General features: G+C 51.8%; 12 protein-coding genes across 12 annotated transcripts; 3 read left to right on the top strand and 9 right to left on the bottom strand.

Moving 5' to 3' along the window:
- Window positions 1–684: 684 nt before the first annotated feature.
- Window positions 685–1,457, top strand: UHO2_06081 (uncharacterized protein; the record flags this gene model as incomplete). The annotated part of the gene is made up of 2 exons (XM_041560304.1): window positions 685–955; window positions 1,036–1,457. 2 exons carry the CDS (start codon window positions 685–687, stop codon window positions 1,455–1,457), a joined length of 693 nt encoding a protein of 230 aa, XP_041416238.1.
- A 170-nt stretch (window positions 1,458–1,627) lies between these two features.
- Window positions 1,628–2,257, bottom strand: UHO2_06082 (putative DID2 - class E vacuolar-protein sorting and endocytosis factor; the record flags this gene model as incomplete). The annotated part of the gene is made up of 1 exon (XM_041560305.1): window positions 1,628–2,257. The coding sequence occupies one exon, from the start codon at window positions 2,255–2,257 to the stop codon at window positions 1,628–1,630; it is 630 nt and encodes a 209-aa protein (XP_041416239.1).
- A 2,632-nt stretch (window positions 2,258–4,889) lies between these two features.
- Window positions 4,890–5,513, bottom strand: UHO2_06083 (putative BNA1 - 3-hydroxyanthranilic acid dioxygenase; the record flags this gene model as incomplete). Its single annotated transcript, XM_041560306.1, has 2 exons — window positions 4,890–5,164; window positions 5,243–5,513. 2 exons carry the CDS (start codon window positions 5,511–5,513, stop codon window positions 4,890–4,892), a joined length of 546 nt encoding a protein of 181 aa, XP_041416240.1.
- A 1,096-nt stretch (window positions 5,514–6,609) lies between these two features.
- Window positions 6,610–9,915, top strand: UHO2_06084 (uncharacterized protein; the record flags this gene model as incomplete). The annotated part of the gene is made up of 1 exon (XM_041560307.1): window positions 6,610–9,915. One exon carries the CDS (start codon window positions 6,610–6,612, stop codon window positions 9,913–9,915), a length of 3,306 nt encoding a protein of 1,101 aa, XP_041416241.1.
- Window positions 9,916–10,181: 266 nt separating this feature from the next.
- On the bottom strand, window positions 10,182–10,904 carry UHO2_06085 (uncharacterized protein; the record flags this gene model as incomplete). Its single annotated transcript, XM_041560308.1, has 1 exon — window positions 10,182–10,904. The coding sequence occupies one exon, from the start codon at window positions 10,902–10,904 to the stop codon at window positions 10,182–10,184; it is 723 nt and encodes a 240-aa protein (XP_041416242.1).
- An 840-nt stretch (window positions 10,905–11,744) lies between these two features.
- On the bottom strand, window positions 11,745–12,089 carry UHO2_06086 (uncharacterized protein; the record flags this gene model as incomplete). The annotated part of the gene is made up of 1 exon (XM_041560309.1): window positions 11,745–12,089. The coding sequence occupies one exon, from the start codon at window positions 12,087–12,089 to the stop codon at window positions 11,745–11,747; it is 345 nt and encodes a 114-aa protein (XP_041416243.1).
- Window positions 12,090–12,804: 715 nt separating this feature from the next.
- On the bottom strand, window positions 12,805–14,077 carry UHO2_06087 (uncharacterized protein; the record flags this gene model as incomplete). The annotated part of the gene is made up of 2 exons (XM_041560310.1): window positions 12,805–13,919; window positions 14,008–14,077. The coding sequence occupies 2 exons, from the start codon at window positions 14,075–14,077 to the stop codon at window positions 12,805–12,807; spliced, it is 1,185 nt and encodes a 394-aa protein (XP_041416244.1).
- A 1,661-nt stretch (window positions 14,078–15,738) lies between these two features.
- Window positions 15,739–16,032, bottom strand: UHO2_06088 (uncharacterized protein; the record flags this gene model as incomplete). The annotated part of the gene is made up of 2 exons (XM_041560311.1): window positions 15,739–15,946; window positions 16,016–16,032. 2 exons carry the CDS (start codon window positions 16,030–16,032, stop codon window positions 15,739–15,741), a joined length of 225 nt encoding a protein of 74 aa, XP_041416245.1.
- A 362-nt stretch (window positions 16,033–16,394) lies between these two features.
- UHO2_06089 (putative sugar transporter) lies at window positions 16,395–17,996 on the top strand (the record flags this gene model as incomplete). The annotated part of the gene is made up of 1 exon (XM_041560312.1): window positions 16,395–17,996. One exon carries the CDS (start codon window positions 16,395–16,397, stop codon window positions 17,994–17,996), a length of 1,602 nt encoding a protein of 533 aa, XP_041416246.1.
- Window positions 17,997–18,215: 219 nt separating this feature from the next.
- UHO2_06090 (uncharacterized protein) lies at window positions 18,216–18,845 on the bottom strand (the record flags this gene model as incomplete). The annotated part of the gene is made up of 1 exon (XM_041560313.1): window positions 18,216–18,845. One exon carries the CDS (start codon window positions 18,843–18,845, stop codon window positions 18,216–18,218), a length of 630 nt encoding a protein of 209 aa, XP_041416247.1.
- Window positions 18,846–20,078: 1,233 nt separating this feature from the next.
- UHO2_06091 (uncharacterized protein) lies at window positions 20,079–22,901 on the bottom strand (the record flags this gene model as incomplete). Its single annotated transcript, XM_041560314.1, has 1 exon — window positions 20,079–22,901. One exon carries the CDS (start codon window positions 22,899–22,901, stop codon window positions 20,079–20,081), a length of 2,823 nt encoding a protein of 940 aa, XP_041416248.1.
- A 1,852-nt stretch (window positions 22,902–24,753) lies between these two features.
- On the bottom strand, window positions 24,754–26,369 carry UHO2_06092 (putative UGA2 - succinate semialdehyde dehydrogenase; the record flags this gene model as incomplete). The annotated part of the gene is made up of 2 exons (XM_041560315.1): window positions 24,754–26,129; window positions 26,267–26,369. The coding sequence occupies 2 exons, from the start codon at window positions 26,367–26,369 to the stop codon at window positions 24,754–24,756; spliced, it is 1,479 nt and encodes a 492-aa protein (XP_041416249.1).
- Window positions 26,370–27,289: the final 920 nt, after the last annotated feature.

Raw genomic sequence — 27,289 nt, forward strand, 5'->3', positions numbered from 1 at the left:
GCTGTGGGTTCCTTTAGGGTGTCGATGTCATGCCAAATTTGCTCGACCACATCTGATGAAAGAGAAGGCTGAAAGTGCCGAAAAGACCTGATAACGAGGCGGTGAAACACCAGTGAGCGGCAATAGCCAGCGTCCCAATATCGATGAGAGTTGGTGAGAGCAGAGAATGCAGCAACGTGGTGTGAACGAAGCGAGTTCAGGGCCCTGTGCGTGGCTGAGTTGGCATACTGTTGAGCTGTTGAGTGTCAAGTGTGAGTGTCAAGTGTGAGTGTCAAGTGTGAGTGTGTTGAGTGTCTGTGTTGGTTTCGGGACTTTCATCTCGATAAGGTGGAGGTTTCAAAGATTGCTGTTACGTCGTCGTTTAACGACATTTGCTTTATGCGCTCGAAATTGGTCGCTGCTTCGCGGCTCCTTTGCAATTCAAGCTCGGATGGTTGATGGCTTCTCCTTATTCTTGCTCGTCGTCCCACAGCTTACCACCATCAACAATCCCCTCAACTGCGACCCATCCTGCAACAACTGCAAACAGGAAGAACAAGCCAGCTACCAGGCACCAAGCTCGTCATTGCAACGATACAACCAATTCACGACCAGCGACCAGACCACGCTCCCACCTCCTTCTCCTCACATCTGTATCGCACAGAATAGAGTTGCAGCTGTGTGCAGAGCCAGCCTATTTCAGTTATGGGCAAGCACTACTGTGACTATTGTGATGTCTTCTTGACACACGACTCTGTCTCCGTTCGAAAAGCACACAACAGTGGTCGAAATCATCTTCAAAATGTCCGCGAATACTATCAGAGTCTTGATCCAGACCAGATTCAGCAGGTGTTGGATACACTGGCCAAAGAGTATGACCGACGCGGCATTGAGAAACCAAGAGATCTGCTTCATCCAGCCGGATCATCTTTCATGACATTCGGCGCAGGACCATTGAGCGGCACCTCAGATCGAGGTGAGTATACCTTTAAAGCCTTGACTCGGAAGGTTTTTTTCAGTGCTGACGCCGCGTTCTTGACTTGCTTCCTAAAACAGCGTTCCGATCACAAGGCCCTCAATCAATGTCTATGGGTGGAGGTGGAAGCAGTAGGGGCATTGGTGGCGGTAGCGGCGGTGACTGGAGCAGTGGTGGCTCCAGAGGAGGTCCCGGTGGTCACGGGCGTTACGGCGGCAACGACGGCTCCTCCAGAGATCACGGTCCACCTCCAAATTACAACAGACCACCGCCTCAAGGTGGTCCTTACCCTCGTCCACCGCCCAATATGATGGGCGGAGGTGCACCAGGAGGCAGCAATGGATCATATCCTCCAAGAGGGCCACCACCCGGCTATGGGGCACCGACGCCAGCACCCTATGCAAATGGCCCCCCACCACCCAATATGCGCGGGCCTCCACCCTCAGGTCCACCGAATGGATCGTATACGCAGCAGTCACGGTCTGGATACGGGCAACGTTGACGGATACTGGCGCCGCAATTCTCAACATCAACACCGCACGCACTCTGTACTCTGTTACAATCGAGACGCCTTTCACATTCGCAGAAAGCCCCGGGAAGGCCGCTATTCAAACCTGGGATGGGATGGAACACCTAGCGTTCGAATCGGAAGCAATGACTGAACGTGATTCTCTATGTTGCGGGACGAAGCGCGCGAAGTCGCTCGGCCAACGCATCATCTTCCTTGTCCTTAACCTTGACATCGGGGACTTTAGGTGCCAAGTCGGCCACTTTGCCTTCGAGTAATCCGCCTTCGCCAAGTTTATGATTGATCTCAATGCCGTTCTGATCAGCTACTTGTTGCATAAGCAAGTCGACCTGATCCTGTGGCATCGACTGAGCTGTAGTCGCGCCGATCGTTCCCTCCATGTATGAGGTCTGCACATCCATATCCTCAAACTGCGTCTCGAATTTGTCCATCACCATGGATATACGTTCAAGATTCATACTTTCCATCGCCTTGTCCATTCCTTTGACTACTGATGCCATGCTGCCGGACACTTGTCGCATGGTGACGGCGGTCTCAACTCTACTTGCCACTGCATCGATGCGGCTTCCGAGCCGAAGCAGATTGAGCGATTCGTTCTTCTTGCGAATGGCATTGGATGCGTAGATACGTGCACCTTCAGTGTTGCCTTGCGCCAGCGCTTTCTTAACCTTGGCCTTCTCCGTTGCCTCGTCCTTTGTGGCCTTGCGAGCTTGTCGCTGCAGCGATTTGGCGGTAAATTTGAGCTGAAACAGTGATTTCTCCAGACCGGACATCTTGGCTGGGGTGTCTCTTGTCGAGAGCGACACTTGCGAGAAGAATTAGGTGCAAGCCTCGGTGAGGAAGAGACCAAAGAGCTTTTGACCGGTTTGGATTGCTGTTAGCTTTATGAGAGGGACCTTGGCGGTTGGATGGATGCGAATGAGGTTGGGAAGCCGTCAAAAAGAGCCAAGCTTGTGAAGGGTTAGGTCGACGATGAAGGCCACTAGATGTGATTGTGCGACGCAGATTGTTCTGCACTCGTCCTTGTGCAATGGATCGTCGAAAGGAGGTGAGAGTTGGAGATGAAGAAAGAATCAAGTGGAAAAAGGATGGGAATCCGGGTCGTTGGGTGTCGAAAAAGGTCGCTCGCTTGATGGCACGATGCGCTGATTGCGGGTCTGCCGCACCGCCGCACCGCCGATTCTCCACACACAGCGTCACTTGTGTAACTCTGGCCGAATCCCGATATTCTTGTATTTTTTTAATAAATGTGAAGAAGTTTTGGTCCCGATACTTGCGATCGGGGAGAGTCAGAGCACGATGTCACTACTTCTAGAAGACAGAAACATGTATACTCAATTGACTAAAGAATGTGGTGAGGACTTAGTGTCCTCAGCTTGATACAGTATGCACATAAACTGTCCCAAGATTTTATATGTCACCATACATCACTCTAATGCTCAATAGCTATAAGTTGTATTGCCACACTGTCTGATATCATCTGAAAGTGCTGCTTCTTCTCTCCAAGACTGTGGAATTGATATTGACATGGACTAAAAAAATTGTGCTATGAAGAAGAGCCAATTTATTTTTTTATTGTGGGACAGTTTATGGAGCACTCCTCAAGAACACCTTAGTACTTTGTATTCCCTCCTTTGGCCTTCAGAACCACCTTGATGCAGTCTGGCATGCTCTCTATTAGTATCCTACATGTCTCTGGAGTGATTGCTTTCCATTCAGCTTCACATCTCTTGAGCAGTTCATCCCTGGACTTTGCAATTGTACTATACTGTGAAAGTCACAATTTAAGATGGTGCCAGAGGTGTTCAATTGGGTTCAAGTCCAGCAACTGCCCTGGCCATTGCATAACCTTAATGCTATTGCCTTCCAACCATGTTTTTGTCTTCTTTGACATGTGTTTTGGGTCATTGTCTTGCTGAAACATGACATCAGTGTATGCATGCTGAAGCTGCAAATCAGAGATTGTTTTCAAAAGCTTGTCATTCAGGATATCAATGTATTGGTCTGAATTCATTGATCCCAGCACCAAGTGTATACCTCTGACCCCTTCCCATGTCATACAGCCCCAGATCATGATGGAGCCACTGCCAAACTTGACTGTTGGCCTGACAAGCTTGCTGTTGAAGCCAGCATTCTTAATCCAACAGAACTGCTTCCCATCTGGTCCAAAGAAGTTGATCTTTGTCTCATCAGACCATACCACATTCTTCCAATCCTCAACAGTCATGTCCTTGTGCTCATTCACAAATTTGAGATGTGCTTTGTAATGCCTCTTGAGTAGCTTCAGTTTATTCACTAACCTTTGTGCTTTGTAACAACAGTAATGAAGTGCTTTTCTTACTGTTGTTGGGCATGCTTTGATGTGAAATGTCTCCTGCAGTGCATGACATGCTTTCCTGACTGTGGAGGTTGAATTGAGCTTGAAATAGTGGTCCAGGAAGCAAACATGATGAGGCTGGAGTTTTCTCAGCCAGCCCCCCTTTGACTTTGGAGCATCGGTGGAGGCACTTTTGCTGATGCAAGACACTGTAGACTTGCTCAGACTGAGTTTCTTGGCAACTGAATGGGTAGATTCTCCATTTTGGAGGTGAAAGAGTGCCCATTGGTGCTTCTCAGGAGTGGTTTTCATCATGATGGTATAGATATGATGGTGTCAGACTGGAAGTGCTGCTGGATTGCTCACAGTCATCTGATTGAGCTGAAACTTTCCACATCACTACTTTCAATGTGTATGAAGGTGCCCACCAAGTTACATTACAAGTTTCATTGTAGTCAAAAGCCCACAAGGTCAGGAATGGAGTGGTGTTGCTATTTGGGAGCATGCTCCATAAACTGTCCCACAATTTAAAAAAAAAAAACAGCTCTTCTTCATAGCACAATTTTTTTAGTCAATGTCAATATCAATTCCACAGTCTTGGAGAGAAGAAGCAGCACTTTCAGATGATATCAGACAGTGTGGCAATACAACTTATAGCTATTGAGCATTAGAGTGATGTATGGTGACATGTAAAATCTTGGGACAGTTTACATGCATACTGTATATATACAACTATGAGGTGCATGCTGAATGTAGGAGTATCCTCCTCCATGAGTTAGCTTGACAACGAGTGGGGCTACATTGCACCCAATCCCCAGACAGATCTGTTCCATCTGATCGCCGATTGCGTTTATGTCAGCATGCATCATCATATCGGATCGCTTCCTTCGGCATATTTTTGGCACCAATGCTTAAATGATGCCTAATTTCACAGAACAGAGAAGGATGGTCGACATGCTGAGCTAGAGTTCGGACACAGTCCAGACATGCTCTTTCTATATAACAAAAGAAGCTGAGCTGAGCTTCAGAACGCGTATATGGTCTATATGGGACTTGGCGACAAAGAGCGATAGAGATGCAAAAGAGAATTAGGCTGGAAGCTCGCGAGCAGCCTGTGTGTAACCGCACTGACCGCACTTGCGACCAGCTTCGTCGTTGGCCCAAGCCTCGATGATGGGCTTGAGCTGTGTGCCAAGGTCGGTGCACTGGAACATGACTTCCTTAACAATCGTGGGCGTGTCGCCATGGGCTTCCTTGTTGGCACAGTACCATCGCATAGCATCAGGGCTGTCATCCGGTCTTGTCCTCTCGACGACAAGACCGACGGTGTTGGCAAAACGGCAAGGCGAGTGTGGCGTGTTTGCTGATTGAGTGTGGAAACGAGATACAGCTGTTAGCAGTAGTTGTTACAAACTGGCTGCAGTGGCACTTGGCTACTTACCTGGAAGCATAAACATCTCGCCCTCCTTGATCGGGATATCCTGGAATTTGCCCTCTTCGTTGATGACTTTCAAGAGCATGTCGCCTTTGTATTGGTAAAAGAACTCCTCGGTAGGCTGATAATGGTAGTCGGATCTGGCGTTCGGACCACCGACGGCCATCACAGTGTAGTCTTGGGTGCGAAAAAGGCAAAAGTTGCCTACTGGTGGCTGTAGAAGGTGTTCATTTTCAGACAACCACTTTGGGAAGTTGAGTGGGAGTGGGAACGGCATGCTGGCTGTGCTGCTCTCCGAAATGTAGTCCGGTCTTTGATGCTTTGTGGGAAGAAGAGGTCTCCGATAATTGAAAAGGACAATGATGGAGGGGGGAGCGTAGTCGAGGTAGGAGGAAGGGTTTGAGAAAAGTTACTTTTGTAAGATGTCTTATGACATCCGAGCTTTGTTCGGCCCAAGGGTTCACCGTCTCAACCAGATCGAAACGTGAGTTGCCGCAGGTTCAAGGCCAACTTGCATTGCCACATTACTCTATTGAACCTGTAGATAGCGTCTGTCGCTGTTCTCCCCTTGCCATTGTTCTGCAATGTGATTCTTCTCCACGGACAAGGCGCATTCTATTGCCGAGCATCGTTTTACTGTTGGATGAGCCGCCTCGCTCCCATTTTTTGCCTTCGCCTGTGTCTGTCCGAGAACTCTCGAGCATACTGTATCTGTTTGCGGTGTTTGTTGTCCGCTGACCTCGTTGCCATGACCCCTTTCTGCGTTGCACGAATGCTTTCCAATCAGGCGACTGCCTTGTATGGCATCTGTCGAAACCAACACAGAGCTTATTGGGGTTACACTGTGTTGATTAGGATTCGGACGTCGCTCAAACAATCAGCCGATGCGCCGAATCGGTTGCATCCTCCACAAAGTGTCAGATCGCCAAAACTAATATTCTTTTTAAACTCGAATTTCGTCCCCTTCTTCCCAGATCTGGCTGAATTGATCGTGTTGCCCGATCTGCGAGATACGACTTACGTTGTGGGGCAAAAAGCTGAGAAACTGTAGCAACTCAGCTCCAACACCTCGGCTCTGCCCACAACTTGAACCCCAACTTGAACCTTTTCCGCTCCACTCCACATCATCGTGCCGGACTATCATCTGCCACTGGTAGTATCGGAACCATTCCATCGTCGAACGCATTCGCATCACAACGTGCAACATATATCCTTTGGAAGGGCAACGATGGGGTTTGATCTCTAATCGACACCACCTCGACACCTCGATCACCCAACAGGTAGGTCTTCCTTGGCCAGGTTCTCATAAAGGAAAGGGTCGAACCGCAATCCCCCGACGTTGAAACGCTTCCGAGAATTTGCATTCGCCCAACATGGGTCGACATACTCCAGGCCACTTTGACGATGTCTTCCTCAACAAGGTCAAGGCAGTCTGCATCCATGTTCTTGATCAGCTCAACGAAGCAAATGAGATCGAACAAGCCTTCGACTTGTGTCCCTCCATCTCTCGCCGCAACCGTGTCATTCTCTCTTTTCTCCGCGACGCCGATCAAGCCAACGATGCTACTTCTTCTTCATCGGCGACCAATGCTTCTGCGTCTTTGTCTGGCTCTCCACCACTGGGAATCTTGCGCCCTTCGACTTCCATTCGGCCCTCGAGAGAACCTTCCCTTGGCACTGACAGCATAGCCAGTCTTTCCGCTCAACGTCGAAGGCGAGCAAGAGAGATGCAGTATGTCCGCGATCCCATCGGCTCCAACGATGATTCCGACTCTCAAGCCACTGTAGCTGGTCCCTCTTCTACCTCTTCTCATGCCCATCTCGACCCAGCATGGGCGCGCAACCCTAACATGTCGCAGCCAGACTACACCTTTGAACAGTTTGCCGAACATCTCGATCCCACGGACAAGCTCCTTAAACGCAGCTTTGAAATCGTTATCAAGGAGACAGCTCGTCAAGCACTAGCCAAGAAGCGTGATCCCAATTATGATCCCGCCAATTCTTCAGCTAGGCCCTTCGCCGACCCGGCTGCTTCACTGCGATCTGCTATTGCATCCTCGCGCGGCGTTTCCTCGCATGGCGCTGGTCGACCTAGATACGGCTCACGACAAGCTGCCTGGTCTCGCGTCCAAGCGGCAGATCCCTATTGGAACGCATCGGATCCAAATGTCAGAACTGCCTCCCTCGACCGTACCTATCAGCTCCTCCGATCACTTCGGTCCTCAACACGAACACTCAATTCGCAGCCTGATGCAGGATTACAGCCCACGAACGCCCCTCTCACCGACTCGGACCGTCCTCCTCGCCGTACACTGCGTGACTTGATGCTTACGACCGCCACTGGCCGCCTTGGTTCCTCCCAAGTTCCACTACCTTCTACATGGAGTCCCTCTTCGTCCCTAACCTCACGCACCACGCAGCCTCTCACATCAGCCACTCACCTGCCGATCCGGGTTGCGCGTGCTGCGCCCAACTGGGATGCCGACTCATCCAGCAGTTCGCCTGACGGCTTGGTACCTCAACTTGCGCAAAGTAGATTAGCTGCGCGCTCTAATTCGGCTGTGGCACTTTCTCAGCAAGCTATCAATGCCAGACTCGCCGAGGCTGCTAGACGTAATGCCGAAGCAGCAAGAACTATTGTCGATGCAGAACGTCTTCGTTCTAGCCAATTTATTCGCACCTCGATCGAGTCTCTCAGAGCTTCCCTCTTCCAACTCCACATGGATCTTACAGGAACGCAGCTACAGCAACTGGATCGGTCTCGACCCTCGCAAACGCAAGAGAACGCGTCAAGTCCTTCCGCACAAACAGACCTATGTGCATCATACGCGCTTGTCATGGACACCATCGAGTTGTTCGACGATACGCTCCGCCGCTTGTCCTGTCTTGTTTCCAACACGAGTCGCGAGACAGACCAAGATGCATCGTCAACAGCACAGACGGTCGATCCGCAGCGCCACGCCGATTCATCACAGATGCGGACATCCCTCTGGAGAGCACGCAATCTGATGCTACTCTCCTCGATGACTCGTCGCCCTGATCTCAGCGAAAACGCCGCAAGCACGGGCGAGTCTGATGCAGCGACTTCTCACGAAGCCGAACTCCGAGCCCATCGTCATCTTCTCGCCACAATTGAAGAGTCACACTGGTCTCGAGCTGACGCACGACCGCCGTCAGCTGGTTCCATCCGTGCCTGGCGACGCAAGCTTGCTGCATGGTATTATCTCGATCGGGACCGCTCTTGTTACCCTGACGCGCCTCACTCCAACAGTCAGCCGGAAGACGTGTATGCTCGGTGGCATCCAGATCTTGAGCTACCGTACTCCCTCGATGACGAGATCGTCGCTCCAACGACGTTTGGTTCCGCGTCCTCTCGCCCCTATCCCATCACCGATCCTCAAGCAGCCTGGGCTTACGTCCGGAGCCACGATGCTGCGCTTGCAAACGATCTAAACCAGGACGACGAGGTACGCGCTGCTCTTGAGGCCGGATCCGTCGCTACTGCACTGCAGCAAGTATTGCGCTTGCACAATGAAAACGCCGATACAGCCGCACCCTCATCGTCGGCCGCGACGGAGGCAGCGGTCGCCTCTTCCATTGGCACTGCGGAAGAACTTCACACAATGCAACTTGCTCATGCTACTGTGGAAGATGCCGATCCGGACGTATCCCTCACCCGTACCACCTCGTTGAGCCGTCGCGGTGCCGTGCGAGGCCTGCCGCTTAGCAATTTCGACACCTCCAGCATTCGATCTGCTCGGTCTTCCTTGTCTTTGCGCCGTCCTCGAAGTGAGGTCGACCTTGCCGGTGACCTATCAGCCGGGATGCGAGAACGACAGAGAAACGCACAGGAAGACAACGACGCGATCGAGGAAGACATTGTCGAAACAGGTATCGAGATCGACACTGTTCCGCACTCTCCTGTCCGTGAAAGCGCATCAGCCACGAGCGGAACATCCTCGTTGCAGCCTCCCTCCGACCGTCCGCGGACAGGTCGTAGTGGGTCTTTCACCTTCATCACCACTCCAGCTGCTGTCCTTCGGTCACGACAACGCAGCGCAAGCCAAAGCCAAGACGGTCCACGTTCGGAGTCACCCGCTGCAGCTCCAGCTGTGGAAGAAGGGGACTCTGAAGCGGAAGAGTACATTGATCTTGACTTGGATCTAGGTATGGCTGGCGATGACGCTTTCGACTTTGACTTGGTTGACTTCCTTCATAGTGAGTCTCGTCGTGCTCGTCGACAAGACGACGACGAAGATGAGCTGGAAACGGACTCGATGTTTGCCAGCTCCTCGCCGCCACCTCGTCCGCAAGATAGTAGACATCAGAACGCAGACGCGGACGCGAGTCAGGACGATGCCGACAGCTCATCTCCCACAGGCATTCGCGTGTTCATTTCAGGCTCAGGCGCCTCTACCCCGGCAGAAGCAAGACAGGCCACGTTCGAGGCATACGCGGAGCGAGCCAGGCTGTTAGAGCGTCGAAGGAGGATGGAGCGACAAAGACAGGTTCAGGATGATGACGACGCCAGGGAAGGCGGCGGAAATGGATCTGAAGAGCATTCTTCGGAAGGCAGACGACGAAGGAGAGGGAGACAGATTGGCGAGACGAGGGGGAACAGCGGGGAAAACGCTGACCGGCGGAACTCTCTGCCATTCCCTCGTAGTTCCGAGCGATGAAGCTAAACATTTCACACAAGTTGGCGTTGACTGAGTCAGCGGCGTCAGTCTCCAGGGAAGCGTTTCCTTGTCCGTATATCCGAGCGTGCGTAGCCAAAACAGACCACGTCCAGAATTTCTCAGTTGTACGATACCCCCACACAGCATCGGCGAAATTGTTGACAGCTGTACAAAATACGAGTTGGGTGAAGTAATGGCGCGCCTTCGATTGCTAGCATTTACAGAATGGGTTGCTGGAATGGGCCAAAGTTATACTGTGCGACAATTTACTGGAATCGAACGTACTGGAAGGAATTTTGGCTGGTGAACTCGACTGCATTGACCTGATCGCCGTCAGGATGCAGATCAACCTGGAAGTATTCGGGAGTCTCACCGTTGTACTTAAATCCTGTCTCGTTCTTGATGGGGAAGTAGCTGACTGTTGCACCGCCAATACCTTCTTGCAAACGGAACCACTGTTTCGAGTCTGCTTCGTTACAGTTCTCGAGATGGAAAGTGCCGGACATGACTCTTGCGGTCTCGGAAGCCTCGTTGAGCTGGGCGGAGAGGCATTTTCGTTCGGAAGCTTCGCTGGTGGTTTTGGTGACATTGGTAACAACGCGACCCCAGAACTCGAGTGGAGCACCCATACTTCCACCGCTGTTGCGCGAGTAGCCCTGAGTGAAGCCCTGATAGTTGCATGTTTGGAAGTCAAAGTCGTATGCGTCTTGGGAGCCGCTAGCGGGGTTGATGGCAGTGAGAATGGAAGGTCCTGCATCGTTGGAAGCGACGGAGAAGTAGGCAGTGGTGGAGTCGTTGTAGGATCGTACCTCAAGCTTCTGGGGCTCCTCGAGGGCGTAGTCTCCACAGGTCGAAACAGGATTGGGAGGAAGAAGCTGTCGTTTGACCATGCGAGAGACAAAGAGCGGCTCGGAAGGTGTAGGAAAGGCAATGGCCGAGGTCGTGAGTGCGGCGCACACTAGGGTGCTGAAAGCGAGGACGGTCTTCATACTGGGCGATGATATCGGTCAAAATGTCGGAAAGCAAGAGATAGATGGGGCAGTGTTGGGACGGTGATGGAAGGTTGTCTAGAAAGCGAAACGAAGGAAGGGCGGGTTCAAAGCCTTATGTATGGGGTCTGAGTTGACTGTCCGTGAGTAGGGATCGGGTCAGGTGGCTTCACGCACTGCCTGACTCGGGGTTGATGCAGAGCTCAACGCTATGATTCTATGACAACGGCCAAGCGTGGAAGAAGGCGGTATGCAGGCGTGGCGGTCGCGGAATGAGGGGGCGCAAGGAGACTGCGGAGAGGGGCTGGTTCTTTTTTGTTCGAAAGGTCGGTTAGCGGCTGCCGAAAAGCGACAGCGAAGCAATGGAACAACACGCTGGTTTGCGTCAAGCAGCAGCAGCAGCAGCAGGCGGAAATATATGCGCCAAGCCATACCAATCAGCAGGGTTTGCAGCTCAGACCTGCTCGCCTTGCAGCTCACTCTCTCTTCCATCTTGCAAGCAGGACACCGCTTCTTGATCCATCGCGTCCCCTCCTTTTCGAATAGGTCTGATGCGTCTTGAGTGGCAGGCTACAACGATCGCCTAGCTTTGGGATGGTAGAGTGAGGTGCAAGTAATCGGCCGGTGCAGTTGGCGAGTGGACCAGCGCGTTTCATAGGCGAGGCAGTAAAGTTGCAGAAGCTGCGCTGGCAAAGTTGAAACAAAAGCGAATGCCAGCGAAGAGCAGAAGCATGTCACAATGCAGATGACCTGCGGCGCAGACACTCCCGCCGTTGGAATTGCGCGACTTCTGCGCAGCGCCACCTGAGCTCCATCCCGGCCGTGAGATCGAGCTTTCCTTCAAAGCCCGCAAGCCTGCTCAGTAGGCAGAGCAAGCTTACTGTCCTCCTGCAAGAGTCTGTACCGCTTGACAGCTTCAGCATCCATGACCATATCCTCGAGCACCTCGTTGACAAAGTCCATAAACTCAATGTAGCGCTTGAGCTCGGCTGCGATCTTGGCGGTGCGAGGAGGATCGAAGATGGTGTCTGTATCGTTTTCCAGGATGCCGATGCAGTCAAAAACGTCTTGCATGATGGTCTCGGACTTGACCTCGTATTGCCAAAGCGCGTCTTTGGCCTTCTGTAGCCAGTGGCTGTCGCTGCCTGCTGGCACGACTTCCGTGTTGTCATTGATTGTGGTCATGATGAAAGAGGCGTTGGGAAAGGAGCTTTTGTGGTGGCGCTCCTTCATAGTTGTCATCCCTTATATCTGTCTCTTTGCAGTGTTTGGGCATATCCGTGGCGGAAGAGTCTTACGAGATGACAAAGGAATCGGAAGCTTTCCGCAATGGCGTGCGAACAATGTGATTGTACGGGTGGCAATCGGCAACTCGGCTGCTTGGACGTGTCTGGGACAAATTGTTGGTTCGAGCGCGGCTGCTTCTCTGCAAGCTCTCCTCAGATGAAGGATTCCATGAGCGCAGTTCATGCTAAAGGTAACGATCCGGCAGGAAGCTAAAAGTGACAAAGGATCGGGCAAAATCGATCTGGAATGCTATCGGGGAAAGTAGATCAGATCGAGCCGATATAGCATGAATCGGGGACAACTGGGTCCCGCTCGTTGACACACTTCGACATTAGATGGTATGCTCCCACTTGAGTTCATGTATCACTACTGTATATAGACATTTAGCAGAGAGCTCAAGGCTACCGCTATGTTCTTCTCTTACGTCAATATAGTATAGTGTTTAGCCCAATAGCTTGAACACTGTGCTTAGATTGACATCGCCCGATAATCGTCGATAAGAGTCAAATCTTTCAACAGTTCATTTCTGTCTTCAAGATTGAAAGGATTGTTTGCGATTCCAGACTGAAGGATTAAAGAGCATCTGTTGAAGAGTTGATGAATCTATGAGGATCTAGTCCTGACCGTTGACGTCAAGCAAGGTTTCCCAGAGTTGATCCTCGGCGAACAAGAGCTGCCTGTACTGACCCAAGTTAGTCTTGCCAGCCCAGCAGAAGTTGGCGCAACCTCTTCCACCTGGAAGAATAAATTTGCCAATGAGCTTGCCACTTGCATCTGATTGGACTTGGTAGCAGTGGACGCCATCGCCGTGTCCGGCCCAGACGTTGCCCTGTTGATCCACATGAATGCCGTCAGGAGCACCGCTAGTCGATTTGGCGAAGAGTTTGCGAGATCCAACATCAACAGCAGGGAAGCCGTCCTTGGATTCGCTGTCAGGAAGAACCTTGTACGAGTAGATGACAGAGGGACCGTTCTGGTCGAGGTAGAAGTCACCCATCTCCATGAGAGTCTTGTGGCGGAAGCGGAAGATACCGGTGTCAGTGGTGATCAGCAGACCCGAACCGTCGTTGGCAGGCGCAGGGAGGAAGGTGACTCCGTTGGGTTTGGAATAGTTGGAGGCGTCGATGAGTTTGACCTTGTTCGTCTTTGGATTCCAGGAGTAGACACCGTTGGGTGCATAGTCCTTTTCGGGCGACTTGAATGACTGCTCGACACCGTAATCTGGGTCGGTAAAGAAGACGGAGCGGGTAGTAGGATGCCTGACGGCATCGTTGAGACTGGAGAAAGGCTTGCCCTCGAAGTTGTTGAGCAGGGATGTAGTCTCGTTTGTGACTACATTGTGGAGGACAAAGTTGGACTCGAGCTTACGGTTGTCGTTACCCTGCTCACACCACAGCACGCTGTCATCATCCCAGTTGGTAGCACCGTTGAGCATGGCCATGTGCTCTGGCAGTTGCTCGAGAATCTCTAACGTAGAATACAACTTGTTTTGCTCGTCGCTCGAGAGATCTGGTAGAATGCCATTGCTCGACTTTTCTTGAGTGTTTGCAGATGGGATCTTGTCCAGTGGTACACTGACGAGAAGGGAACGCTGTCCGAATTTGGAGTCTGGAAGACGGTTGGACGAAAGGTAGACCCTGTTGTGCTTGGGGAGATAGATTCCTGCCTCGTGGAAAGTCTGCTGACCGTTTTCTTCGTGGATCACCTTCCGCATCGCAGCATTTTTGCCTGTATGTTGGTGATGAGACTAGCATCCTTGATCAGTATTCTGCTTGTACTTTGGGCTAGATGCTGCTTGAGATCGCACTGTACTCACCAATTAGGCGATCAAAAGCCGGGTCAAGGCTGACAATGCCAACCTGCTGCTGGTTCTGTTGGGCGGACATGGTGTCGAAATCTGATCGTATGCAAGTGATTGTAGGGTCCAAGGATAGATTCGGAAGCAGTATCGATCTCTTGACCGAGCCTTGCTTTCCGGAAGAACACTTGGCTCGGCAGGGCGGGGTCGGTTGATCACTTTCGGGTAACGAGGAGTATTGGAAGCAAACAATAAGCCGACATGGTGAGCTGTCCAAGCTGCAGACTGCGGAAGTTCTTCTGGACGTAACAGCTTGCAGGAATGCAGTCGAACCTCTTAAAATGAAGCATGGGTTCAGTTAAAGAAAAATCGAAACAGACAGCCTGAGGGATCCTTCAAGGTATATCAAGCTGTGTCTGACTGTCAGACAGTATGAGATGCAGGGAAGCTTAACTAAAATGGTTGATTATGACGCCCTTTTGTTTCCACACGGAGGAGCGGACCGGTCAGAGGCCAAACATCTGATGTCACCGAAAAGCTCGCCTGAAAAGGAAAAAAAAAAAAAAAAAAAAAAAAAAGAAAAAAAAACAATATCAGCGCGTGACAGCCAAAAGGTCTCGTCTCGTGTTCTGCTGCCATAGGTACTTTGCCGAGATACTCAGCTCTCGCATTCCAATCAGCTCTCCCTCATGAAGAGCTCTCCAGGGCCCAAAGCAGCTCATATCGAACAAACAGTGTGGAGCACAACAACCTCTAGTTGTAGTTGATGCCGGGTTGGGATCCTCTGGCATTGTCAGAAGTCACGCTACTGAGTTGAGGGACCGTTCAACACGGTTCCCCACGAACACTTGTAGTGCACATCAATCCTTCTCAGGAAAGTCATGGCAGACCATGCTGGCTATGTTGAAACGTCACTTTCGCGTCGCTCCGAGGTAATCAGGGCCGTATCGTTGCTCAAGCATGAGGCTGTTTTTGTAACAGAACAAAGTAGGCTCTTACCGAATCCTCATCATCGTTCGTTGATCTCCGAGAAGCCACTTGGATGCTGATACTTTGCAAAGGGTGAGGCTTCTGTACCGAGCTGCTATTTTGCGCTCACAGCGGCAAGACCGTTGGAGAGATTCGCTGGTGTCAGGCCCTTCCAGACCTGGGCAAAGGAAAAGTCCGATTAAATTCCAGAGACGCGCTCCAGCCCTTTTTCTGCCTTGTTTCGTCGAAACGGCGGTCCGTATGCGCTCTTCTCTGGCGCCACACTCACACTGCCGCTGCAAAACCCTGAAGCCAAATTTAATGCAAATAAACCAGAAACAAATAAACAAATAAATAAACAAATAAACAGATAAACAAATAAACAAATAAAAGGCAAGCAAGCCGCTACATCAGTCCAATCTCTCTTTTTCTTTTTTTCCCTTTTTTCTATTCGCGATCGTCCCCTCCTCTCATGCCATTGTGTCAGACACAGCCAAAAGCGCGGCATCTGAGTGCAAAGCGGGGTTACCCCGCCGGTCCGCAACGCTAGACTCTGCTACTGCCGTCGTTTCCTTTTCTTACTCCGTACAGTATCTGTACCTTGTTCCCCAACCATGTCGCTTGTGCCCTTTATCTCCATGCAGCCATCAACTGTTTTGCAGAGTTGGCCGTGTTCACCGTACAGTATATTGTGTGCCCGTTGTTTTCTTCCAGGTCTCTGTGCTATTGAGTCTGTTTGGTTCATTGTTACACAATCCTTGCTTCACCTCCGTTCTCCGTTCATAAGCTACCATGTCCAGCTTCAACCGTCTTGTGCACTGTTGTGGCGCCCGCTTGTGCCACGTTACCCCGCACGTGGCAGCTGTGCTCCACAATTTTGTGTTCCTCCTTCCTCCGCCGGTGCTTCCAACGATCTGTGGACCTCTGTATTGCACCTTGACCATTTACCATTCTATCCGGCCCGGCCACCCGCTTCACCTTCCCCTGCCTGCAGATCAGTAGCAAAACCTAACTTAGCTTCCTCTGCCCTACCTGAATCCAGAACAGTCTCACTCACCCTCTCTGCCACGCCATCTCTAACTCATTTCGTCACACACAATTAGAACAGTTGCCTGGCCCACCTCGCTTGGCTCCTTTCACTTATGCCACACAAGCCTCCTTCTGCATGACAGCTCCGCAATTCACACGCAACCCAACTGTAATTCTCCAATAGGTCCACTTCATTGCTACCCATTTGCTTCCTTCTGTTTTGCCTTTCCTTTTGTATAAGACCTCCCAACCTTTGCTTCCATCTCATCCTTTCCCCGCACATTTCCCTCATCGAGTCTTCCATTTTTCAACGTCCTCTATTCATTCACTCTACCGGAAGACAAGTCGACTGCACCACCACTCCTCTCCCTCCACTCTTCGACACCACTCCTATCAGATTTTCCATCATGGCCTACCGATCCGATTTCACTCCTCGCCGCATCCACAATGACTATTTCGGTATCGACATCGGCCTTCGTGGCAACTGGTTGCTCGCCGTCACCACTGCCAGTTGTGCTGCTGGCTTCTCGCTTGTAGGTTACGAAAACGGTGTGATGGGAGGCCTCGTCGGTCTCGGAGAGTTCAACAAATCCTTCAACAACCCCGATGCCAACACCATCGGTAACATCGTCTCTCTCTACGAGATCGGTTGTTTCATCGGTGCTCTTTCCACCTTCATCATTGGTGATTTCCTCGGTCGTAGGCGAACCATCCTTCTTAGTGCCGTTGTCATGATTGCTGGTGCCATCATCCAGGCTGCCAGCAGCACTGTCCGCGTCATGATTCTAGGTCGGATCGTCTCTGGTCTTGGTATGGGCGCCATCAACTCCACCGTCCCTATCCTCCAGGCCGAGACTGCTCCTCCCATTTCTCGTGGTAAGCTTGTTGCCATCGACTTGACCGTTCTCAACTTTGGTATCGTCATCTCCTACTGGGTTGACTACGCTTTCGGCTTCAGCGGTCTCTCTGGTAGCAAGGTCTGGAGAATTCCCATCGCTCTCCAGTGCCTTTTCATCGTTTTCCTCATGCTATGCACCACCATCATCCCCGACACACCACGTTGGCTCGCATCCAAGGGTCGTGAGGCCGAGGCCATCGCCGTCCTCGAGCGTCTTCACAATGCTCCCTTGAGCCACCCTGAAGTCCAGAAATCTTTCGCCGGTATCCAGCAGGCCATCGAGCACGAGCGGGCCTCTGCTTCCACTGGCTGGAGCGCACTCGTCGCAAACGACCTCATCCAGACTCGCAAGCGTCTTTTCCTTGCTTGTTTCATCCAGGCCGCCCAGCAGTTGTCTGGTATCAACGCCTTGATATACTACTCAGGAACTCTCTTCTCTCAGTCCATTGGCCTCGACAAAAAGCAATCTGCCCTTTTTTCCGGTGGTCTCAACATGTGTCTCATCCTCGGTTCCACCGTCTCCTACTTCCTCATTGATGTTGTCGGCCGTCGCAAGCTTCTCATTCCCTGTATTGCCGGTATGGCTGCCGTTATGTGCGCTCAGACCGGCCTCGTCAAGACCGTCCAGGAGGGTGGTGCACCCATCTATGGTCGTGCCGCCTCCGCCATGCTCTTCGTCTTCGAGTTCTTCTTCTCTCTCGGTTTCCAGGCTACCGTTTGGCTCATTCCTTCCGAGGTGCTTCCCCTCCTCATCAGGACCAAGGGTTCCGCTCTCTCCACCGCAAGCAACTGGATTTTCAACTTTGCCGTTGTCAAGTTCACCCCCTCTGCCCTCGAGCAGATCAAGTGGAAAACCTACATCGTCTTTGCCGTCCTCAACGCTTGCTGGGTCCCTGTCATCTACTTCTTGCTCCCCGAGACCAAGGGCAGGAGTCTCGAGGAGATTGACGAGCTCTTCGCCACCGACAACTGGCACATTGACACTGTTCACGCTGCTTCCGACATCAAAGCTGCTGCTCACCAGGACAACGATGTCGAGTACGCTGACAACAGCTCCAGCAAGGACAGCGACAAGGAAGGACGCGTTCCCACCGCCACTGCTGACCTTTAAGTTATCCTTCTAGTGTTTCTTCTCTCTATGTCACGATACCCTCACATCTCTGCACTCGCTCTTGTTCCTGGTTTATCACACTGCTAAGGTCTCACTGATCATTCATGCACTCTGCTCTGTATTCATACATGCTATCAATTATATTGCGATCCCAACATCTTTTCCAAAGTCTGTTTGTATGTGTCGTCTTATGAAGGCCATGTTCATGAACTTTAGAGTCTAGACATAAGACCCATACGCAGATGCAAATGGCAGATCGAGTCCCTCGTAAAGGCACAGGTTCACCCGATCTCGAAACGTAGGAAATATGCCATCTTGTTCTGATAGCTGCAATGGTAGATGCAGCGGAACCAGATCGAGCAGCACTGCTAGCTCGTGGTATTCTTCGTCGTTGTCATCGTCATCGCTATCCAGGTTATCGCCTTCATCATTTCCATCAACATTGGAAACGACTGAATCAGAATCGAAAGCGAGGTCCATCACAGGGTCTTCGGCCGCTTCGAGCTCCATTGCGAACTTCATGCGATCCTTCCAAGACTCAATTGTCACCACTCGACCACGGTAGACCGATCCTGTCCCCTCAGCATCTCCGGCTTCCGAAAAGTGGCCGAGCAGTCGGATGAATTCGTCTTCATCAGAAAGAAAGATCGTAAGACCTGAGAAGATCTGTGCCTTCAGCAAGATCTCAAGCACTTGAGAATGGCTCTCAGCCACATGGAAGCCGACTGCGAGCTCTTGAGGGGGAGGGGAAAAGAAGTGGAGAGGGAACCACTGTTCGAATAGATGTCGCGAGAATGTCTCGTGAAGCTCGAGGCCAGTGACCATCAGAAAGAAGTCTGTATCCGTCATCTTGACGAGGGACTGGTGCCGAGATGACGGGAAATGAGAAGCTGGGCGGAAGCGTAGGCTCGCTTGTCAGCTGGGTGGAAAGTGGAGAAGACGGGGTGTGGGAGTCGTGTTAAGGCCTGCCATATAGGGAAGTTGTTGCTGATCATCCTATATACTCTCTGCCACCTTCGTAGCCCGCCCATACTTCCCTTCAAGAAGCTTCCCGCAATCACAAAGCTATCTGCACTCACAACGCTTTCCGCAAGCAAAGAGCTTCCCGCGAAACAGGAAGCTCAGTTCTTCCTTTGAGAACAATGCTTCCGCAGAGTGACAATGCGTAGTGACAGGCTTGATCCGCTTCCGCACTCTTTCGGATGCTGCGCCCGCTGCCGGAGCTTCGAGCTTAAAAATAGCTTTCCGCCTCCATTAGGTCAGTTGTTGTAAAGGTTCGATGTTAGGAAGTGACAGTGTCGATGTTGACCAAGCAGTTGGGTGGTATTGTGCTGAAACATTGATGCTGTCCAACTCAAAGGTAGATGTGCGTCCGACGGTCTGGAGGGTCGCTGGTATCCTTGCAAGCGAAGCGACGATATCAAGCAGCCTTGCGCTTCTTGCTAATATCAATGCCAAACTCGTCTTCATCCTCTGTGATTCCGCCGCATTCAAACTTTGGCTGGGCCTTGTCTTGGCATCGACTTCCAAACCATACTTGAGCTCCTTGCTGCCCATGATATACCACTTCTCGCTACTCTCGACATGGAAGCTAGCGCCTTCAGTCAGGTCCTCTCGATAGTTCGATCCATTCTGAGCTCCCAAGTGCGAGTCTCCTCACGCAGTTTGCTATGAAAGGCAAGGGAAAATCGCACCATTCTGTTGGTGATTTCTGGATCGTTCATTCGAGCTCGAAGGAAGCAGAGCTCATGCATGAGCCTCAGGAAAAAGCAACGTGAGATTATGAAGGCTTGACCCTCCGCTTCTTCAGTGAGTTTGATCATGCGCTGCACGTCGTCCCGGTCATCGAGTATGGAGAGGGCCATCTTACGCCTACGATCTTGATAGGGATGCTTGATGATGGTCATACGAGTCCTGAAGCCGATGCTCCGCGGAACTCCTTTTGTCCGTCACCTCGTTACTCTCCATCCATCCTCGGCCAGCCCGCTCAATCGTGGCAAGCTTTCTGCAGTCACAGCTTAGCGTAGAGCCCATTGGCATTGCTCAGAACATGAGGCTACAGACGTGCTTAAAGTTACAGCATCAGAATAGAGAGAAACCCAGGTCGAGCGGCTGTGTGGGAGCAGAGAAGGCGGCAGCTCCGGGATTCAGCAGAGAAGACAGCCAGTCGTCGGCATTCGCCAAGAAGAGATCAAGCGACTCCGCTGACGGCGTGACTACGTTGCCATTGAGAGGGTTCAGCAAGTCGGACATTGATCCTGCGCTTCGACTGGATTCGATTGCAAAAACAGCGTCGTCTCCTGCTGAGTAGCTCTGTGACTGAGGCATGGGCTGTCCTGAAATGGTATTGGTACCTTCCGGCGAAGGACCTGAGCTAGGATTCGAGAGAGAACTTAAGGCCCTATCCTCGCCGCTCGGAGGTATACATGTGGCATCGTCAATGCGGACACCAGCACGAGCCATATTGAGCAGCAAGTTGGCTGCGCTCTGCAACTCCATGAGCGTCATCGCAAGCCTATCGGCACATCCTCCTGCATAGCGAACGCCAAGCACTTGATATCCTACACTCTGCGGGTTGAGCGTTGCTACCTTGTCCTGGATGCGTTTCAGAAGTGATCGCATTACGTAGAGCTCTTTGACGGCCAGATGGTCACCACGCGACTCCTGGATGTTGGCACGAACCGTGGCAACATATTCTTGGATGTAGCCGAGCTTCTCCAAGACTTCCTCCACTTGCAGGTCTTCTCCGAGCTCAAGCGCGAAGAGCATATCGCTTGCAATGATTGTATTCATGCTGAGAAGCGAGTAAGCACTGCCATATAGATGACAGAGCATTGTCACCGGAATACGGCGCGAGAGCAGTCTCCGTCCGCGCAGATCGCTTAGGGCCAAGTCGACGCAGATCTGTCGTGAATGCTTGTATTTGTCCGCCGAGATAAGGTCTGAAGACTCCATCCAGAAAGGTCGATGGAGCAGCGAACGGAAGAAGATGACCTGGTTGGTGCAAAGGTGGTGATAGAAGATGGTTGAGAAGTCCTGATGCCTCATGGCTCCACCAGACAGTGAAAGTGAGGTTGACAGGCAAGGCGGTAAGGACTCGGTGAAGTCGACAATGTCGCGGTCGATCTCGAGAGCACGCTCGTAGATCCTTGATGATGGCGAAGAGTTGGAGCTCGCAGCAATCTCCTGGAAGAGACGCGAGATACGCTCGATAAAGACCCGGAAGGCATCGCGAACGACCAGGTACTGTGCACACGCCAACTCAAGCCCAAGGCTAAGGTAGTCTTGTAAGGATGGCGAGGGTGTGGTGGAGAACGGGATCTCGGTCATCGGACGGCCGAAGAGCACACTCCATTCTCGATCCTGATGGACAATATGCGACCAGAGCACACGTCGTTGCAACGTTGCAGAGCAGTTCTGTCCAAGGTACGCTCCATGAAGATGTAGCCCAAGGTCTATGGCTCCACGCATGCATGAAGCTACTTGAAGCCAAGTGGACCGTGGAACACGGCAGAGATCGAGATACCTACACAAGTTCAATGAAGCGGAAAGTGAGTCGAGCGTATGTAGTCCCAGGCTTTCGGATAGCGACAATGCCTTTCTGGCAGCGAAAAAGTATGTCCGAGAAGGACGAGTCGGGTATGGACGTACAGCCAGATCAAGGGTCGCCAAGCCGAAAATAGATAGGCAAAAAGCCATGAGCGGCAACATCTGTACATCATCCGAGATCGGACATCGCTCGACGCAGTACTCGACAGCTTTGGTCACTTCTTGCGCGCTTGAGGGGAAGCGGGACCAGTTGAAGTCATCAAGGTAGATCTGCAAGAGCCTGGCAGCCTCAGCCTTGCTTGGAAGGGACTGCTGAACCGACCTCAACTCGTACTTGGGTATGACCAGACCGAAGCCCCTGCCAAGTTGACCAGTCCAGGATAAGAGGTCGGTGCTGACTCCTTCATGACGACGAAATGGGTTCCAGCCGAGACCATTGAGCGCTGGCTTGCCTATGAAAGCATCATCAGCATCGACCATGCTGCGTTGATCCGGTTCCAGTACGCTGTGTTTGCTTCGCAAAGTAGATGGTGTTGCGTTGATAGCGCCGGTTGCCGCTTTCTGTTGTTCAGGCCGCTCCTGCTGATGAAGCGATGGCCACTGAGCTACGGTGGCAAGCTGAGCAAGCGCATTCTCGCCTTGGAATGCTTCAGGTCCTTGATTCGGAGATGAAATTGCGTCAGGCACCATTCTACGTGAAGACGCTAAAGAGCTTGAAACGGGTGAAACTTCAGGGTGAGGATGCCCCTGGTAAGAAGACTGCGAGCGTCGATGTTGATGGGACTCTGCGTGCTGATATCGCTGAGGCGAATGCTGCTGTACACAGTGCTGGTAGGAACGGATGTCGTGCTGCGGTTGCTGCAGATATGTTTGGCCGGACCGCAAGCGGCCTAAAGCTACCAGATGGGACGTTGCTTGTCGCGAGGAGGTTGGACGATGGTCGTCATAGAGATCGTAGGTGTTCGTATCATCCATTGCTTCGAGTTGGTCCTCCGTGCTTTGTTCTTGTTCAAGCTCCTGCTGGCTGCTGGATGGATCTTGATCGGAGCTTGCCATAGCTAGCTTCTGCCTCATCCGTATTCGTCTGGAGGGCCGATGGAGGTTCGAAGGCGGCGAACACAAATGGGCTATACCACGCTGCGTACATTTCTCACAGGGAAAGTTGCGACTGCATCGTTGCTTACGGCGTTGACACTGTAGACAGCTGTACTGGTACCGATTCCTCTTGCCGCCGTCCTGACTGTCGAAGCTTCTGTCGGGGCTGTTAAAGAGAGCAGGGTTACTTGTACTTGCAGTACTGGATGTCGAAGTCGCCGCGAAGGCTCGCGAGCTTTCTCCATGAGTGTTGACAGACATGCTGCGATGCCTCGCTCCTTATAGTGTGGTCGATGACCTAGTCAAAGTGGAAGATATGGCGAGTGCGGGTTAGTGGGGAATGCGAAAGTTGAGCTCTAGACTCACCACTGTAAAGCCGAAGGGTCCAAGGTGGGATAAGGACACTGCGCATCTCGTTGTACAGGAAATTGCTTCAGTATTGCCGTTCCTGAAAGGACATTGCCACCACAGCAAAGGTTCTCATTCCTCTGCAGCGTCCGCAATGAAGGAGGGTAAGTACTGTAAGAAGGATTGCGACAGCTCTCACAGCTTCACCTGCCGATCCTCGCACACATCACAACAGTCATCTCAAAAGGTGGCTTGGCGGGACTACTGCCTCGTAAAGCTTATCCCATTGATACCTACAGTAGCTAGCACAATGACCAGACTCAAACGAAAGCAGCACAGACGAGTCCGTCTGAGCATGGGAACAACCTGGATTTAAGGTTGCCCAAGCCAAAGCACCAAGTGAGTTAGTCGACGCTGGGTGGGGCTCCATGAGGCTGCAACGATCCAACGGATAAAAAAACAAGGTGGGAGGAGGTTTTGGAGGAGACATTGTTTCAATTGAAGATAACAATTAATATACGGCGTTATCGGGGTCACGATCAGACTCCCTTTGCCACAGCCGTATGTTCTATGTAATGCTTGGTTTTCTTAGTGTGAGACTAAATGACAAACACATATATATACTCCATTCACTGCTCTGATCCCATCCGAGGCAGGGTGTGTTCCTTCATTTGTACCCCTGTGTTGCTATGATACCGGGTGCCACTGTGCTGTCACCATGACAACAATTGCGTACCTCATTGTGCTCCTCGCTTATGTGAGCCTCCCGTATCTCGATGTCTCGGCCGTAACACGTGCACCTTGCTTGAGATGCCGACGCATCTTCAACTGTTTCATTTCCACACATTGCACTTGCGAACTCGAAATGTTGCAATCAATCTTGATGGTGACGGCACAAGCTCCCGCCAAGCTAACGAATGGCCAAAGCTGCCATTCCCACGATCCACCAGGTGACCCGTTGTAACAGCAGGCACACAATCGTCTCCCGGAGCGCTGCGGGCCGCGCTTCTTCGCTATTGCTGCTCTTGCAGTGCTTGCAGTGCAGAAGCCCAACTTCCGAAGGGTCTCAGAGTTGCGACGACAGCTAAAGCGACTCGAGGATGCCAGATCACTACTGGTCGTAGTGTGGTGGCTGGGTGAATCAATATCGGTCAGGTCAAAGCTTATTCGACCATGAGCAGGCCTAGGCAAAGACAAGGACAAAGAGACCCGAGACATCAATGACACATAGGACTATGTAAGCTAGACCATGGGCACAGGCATCCCATCTTCAACAGTACTCGGATCAGGTCTCTCCAGCCTCACTCCCTTGTTTGTCTGTTGCTGAGCTGCTGTTCAGTGGTCAATGATAGGCCCCCGCTCCCCATCAGCTGCACGCTTTGAATGAAACGACCGACCAGCTGCGTTGATGATATTGATGGGACCAGCAATCGGTGCCGCAAACGAACAGAGCGAGTGTCACGGCCGAGTATCGCAAGATTGAAGGGGGATCAACGACTGCGCATTGTCGACTTTCGCTTTGCAACTCGGACCTTGCAGTCTCAGTGGCCAGGGACAAGGGTCACACTTAGACAGAGCACCGTTGCTGCACAACGATTCAGTCATGAAGCCGAACGCCGGAGGCTGTTCTATATCATTACGATGGTGGGGGACAAGAGAGTTCCAAGGGTTATAGACCGTTGGGCACCCAGGGTGGCTATCAGACAGGGTTTTCGTGTGGGCCTCATGCCACGACCTTGTATGAGACCTTGGCCGACCAAGGTCCTCAAGCAATTGACATGGTCGCCGACTTCTCGATCATGTACTCTTTGAGTCCAGCACCGATGCCGGCCTCTTTGCCGAAGCCTGACTGGTCGACACCACCAAACGGAATCTCAGCCGCGGTAGTGCTACCACCAACATTAAGTCCTACATTACCGGCCTTGAGCTTCTCGAACATGCGCCACAGACGGGCCGAATCTTTTGTAAAAACGTACGAGGTCAATCCCATATCAGTATCGTTAGCAAGATCGATCGCCTCTTGCTCGGACCGGAAATTGGCGACGTTAATGAGCGGACCGAATGACTCTTCCTGGAATACCAGCATCTCCTTTGTACAGCCGGATATCAACATTGGAGCGACAAAGTATCCCGAGCTTGGTACCTCGGCCTTCGATGTGTAGACGGTGGCACCTTTAGCTTTGGCATCCTCTACGTGCTCGAGAGCCTTTTGTCGGCTACGGTAGGTCTGTAATGGGCCGAGTGTGGTGGAGCTCTCGGAACCATGTCCGAGCTTGACTTGATTCAGTTGCTCCGAGATTGCTTTGAGCACCCGATCCACCACCGACTCGTGCACGAAAGCTCTCTGTGCCGAGATACATGTTTGGCCTGCATGACGCAGCTTGTTGGCAACCAGCGCTGTTGCTGCCGCGTCGATGTCGGCATCTTCAAAGATTAGGTAGGCACCCAAGCCACCCAGCTCAAGTGTCATCTTCTTCAAGCTTGGCGCACACTGCTGCATGAGAAGTCGGCCAACGCGAGTGCTGCCGGTGAAGCTGACTTTCTTGATGCGTAGATCTGAGCATAGCGCTTGTCCAATGGCCGGAGTGTTGCTGTACGATGCCAGAACAACGTTAACCGTTCCGGAGGGGAAGCCAGCGCGACGCAGCAGATTAGCGATAGCGATCATCGACAGTGGCGTCTCTGGTGAAGGTTTAGCTACAATCGTGCATCCTGCTGCAAGAGCACTGACTGCCTTTCGAATGAAGAGTGCAACAGGAAAGTTCCATGGTGTCAGGATAGCCACGGGTCCGACCGGTTGCAGCACGGTGAGGAAGCGTAGTGAAGGGTTCGTTGCGCTCTTGACAATTTGGCCTTGAACTCTCTCCGTCTCTCCAACGTACCACCAGCTAAAGGTTAGAGCGTATTGCACCTCTGTTCGAGCTTCTTCAATTGGCTTGCCGGTCTCGTATACCAAGATCCAAGCAAGATCCTCAAGGTTATCACGGACGAGTCGGTCAAAGTTGAGTAGCAGCATCGCACGCTCTCTCGCGGCTATGGCCGAGTAGGTTGGAAAGGCCTCGCTGGCTGCTTGAATCGCTCGATCGACGTCGTCAAGGTTGGACGCCTTCATTTTGCGCAACGGCCTCCCGAGGCCAGGATCTAGGTTGTGTCGGCATTGACGGTCGGTTGCAAAACCTTTACGTCAGCCTTTCCTCTCTCTCTCTCTCTCTCTCTCTCTCTCTCTCTGTGGTTGATATTGATGCTAAGCCTTTTGACTCGAGTGCACTGTGACTTACCCATGACATCGAACGTCTCATTGTCTGATGCCTCACCGCTGTCAGACACTTTGACGAAGCGTGAGACTTCAAGCAATGAGAGGTCTTTGAGTTTGGAGTCCATCCTTCTTGTCACCTTTACGAAGGCGTGTGAGAAGCAGAATCTGTTGAGGGAACTGAACCTGGCTAATTCGGATTGCTCGCGGCAAGCACTGGGATGTCAAGAAAGAGGTTATAGATGGGTCGAATGAAAGGGAAGGTCACCTTTCTCCACGTTGGTGCATTTAAGTACAGGTCACTGTGCCGTCAGATTGGTAGCTGTCGAAGTTGTTCCCGCCTTCATCTACTATTGAGACTATCAGTAGATGTGGCGGATGACGTTCAAACAATGCGGGGAAGCGGCTCGTCAAATCGGTAGTGAGTGGACCAAGCGTCTGCGTGGGTACTGTAAATCCGAGATAGGGTGTTGGTTAAGCCCCTGCACTGGTTCCAGAAGCGTCCTTCAATAAGCGATGACGGGGCAAAGGCCGGCCAAAAGCCGGACAATTCGGTGCCTATTCAACCTTTTGGTTGTGTCTTTTGCTATTGTACCGAAGTTTGCTACGCTGCCATCAACTTTCTGCACAACAGCGCTTGACAAGAGTCGCAATCGGGGATGTGGGGAAGTCCTCGGATTTAGACGATCGGATTAGCGGTCCATTCGTCTAGATGAAGGGAAAGGCACATAGTAGTGTTCCTCCGGTCACAGCTCTGTACTACTTCCGGCCCGACGTGCGCTGCTGCCCACAAGTTCTGACCAAAATTGCAGTGTCTAGACGATCGATGCATCCCAACGACAACGTCCTCGACGAGCTGAAATAGACATCTCCACTCCACGTTGGCTTCGCTTCGTCTCCGCATAATACATACACAAGCACACACACAAACACACACACACAAACACACATAATCGCTAGAACTGATCGCCTTGAGTTACGCGATTTTGCTTCCACTGTTCCTCGACACAGTCGACACCAACATCATATCTACCGGCAAGCTCTCGTT

This window comes from Ustilago hordei (genome assembly GCF_900519145.1).
Source record: "Ustilago hordei strain Uho2 genome assembly, contig: UHO2_contig_17, whole genome shotgun sequence".
Lineage (NCBI taxonomy): Eukaryota > Fungi > Basidiomycota > Ustilaginomycetes > Ustilaginales > Ustilaginaceae > Ustilago > Ustilago hordei.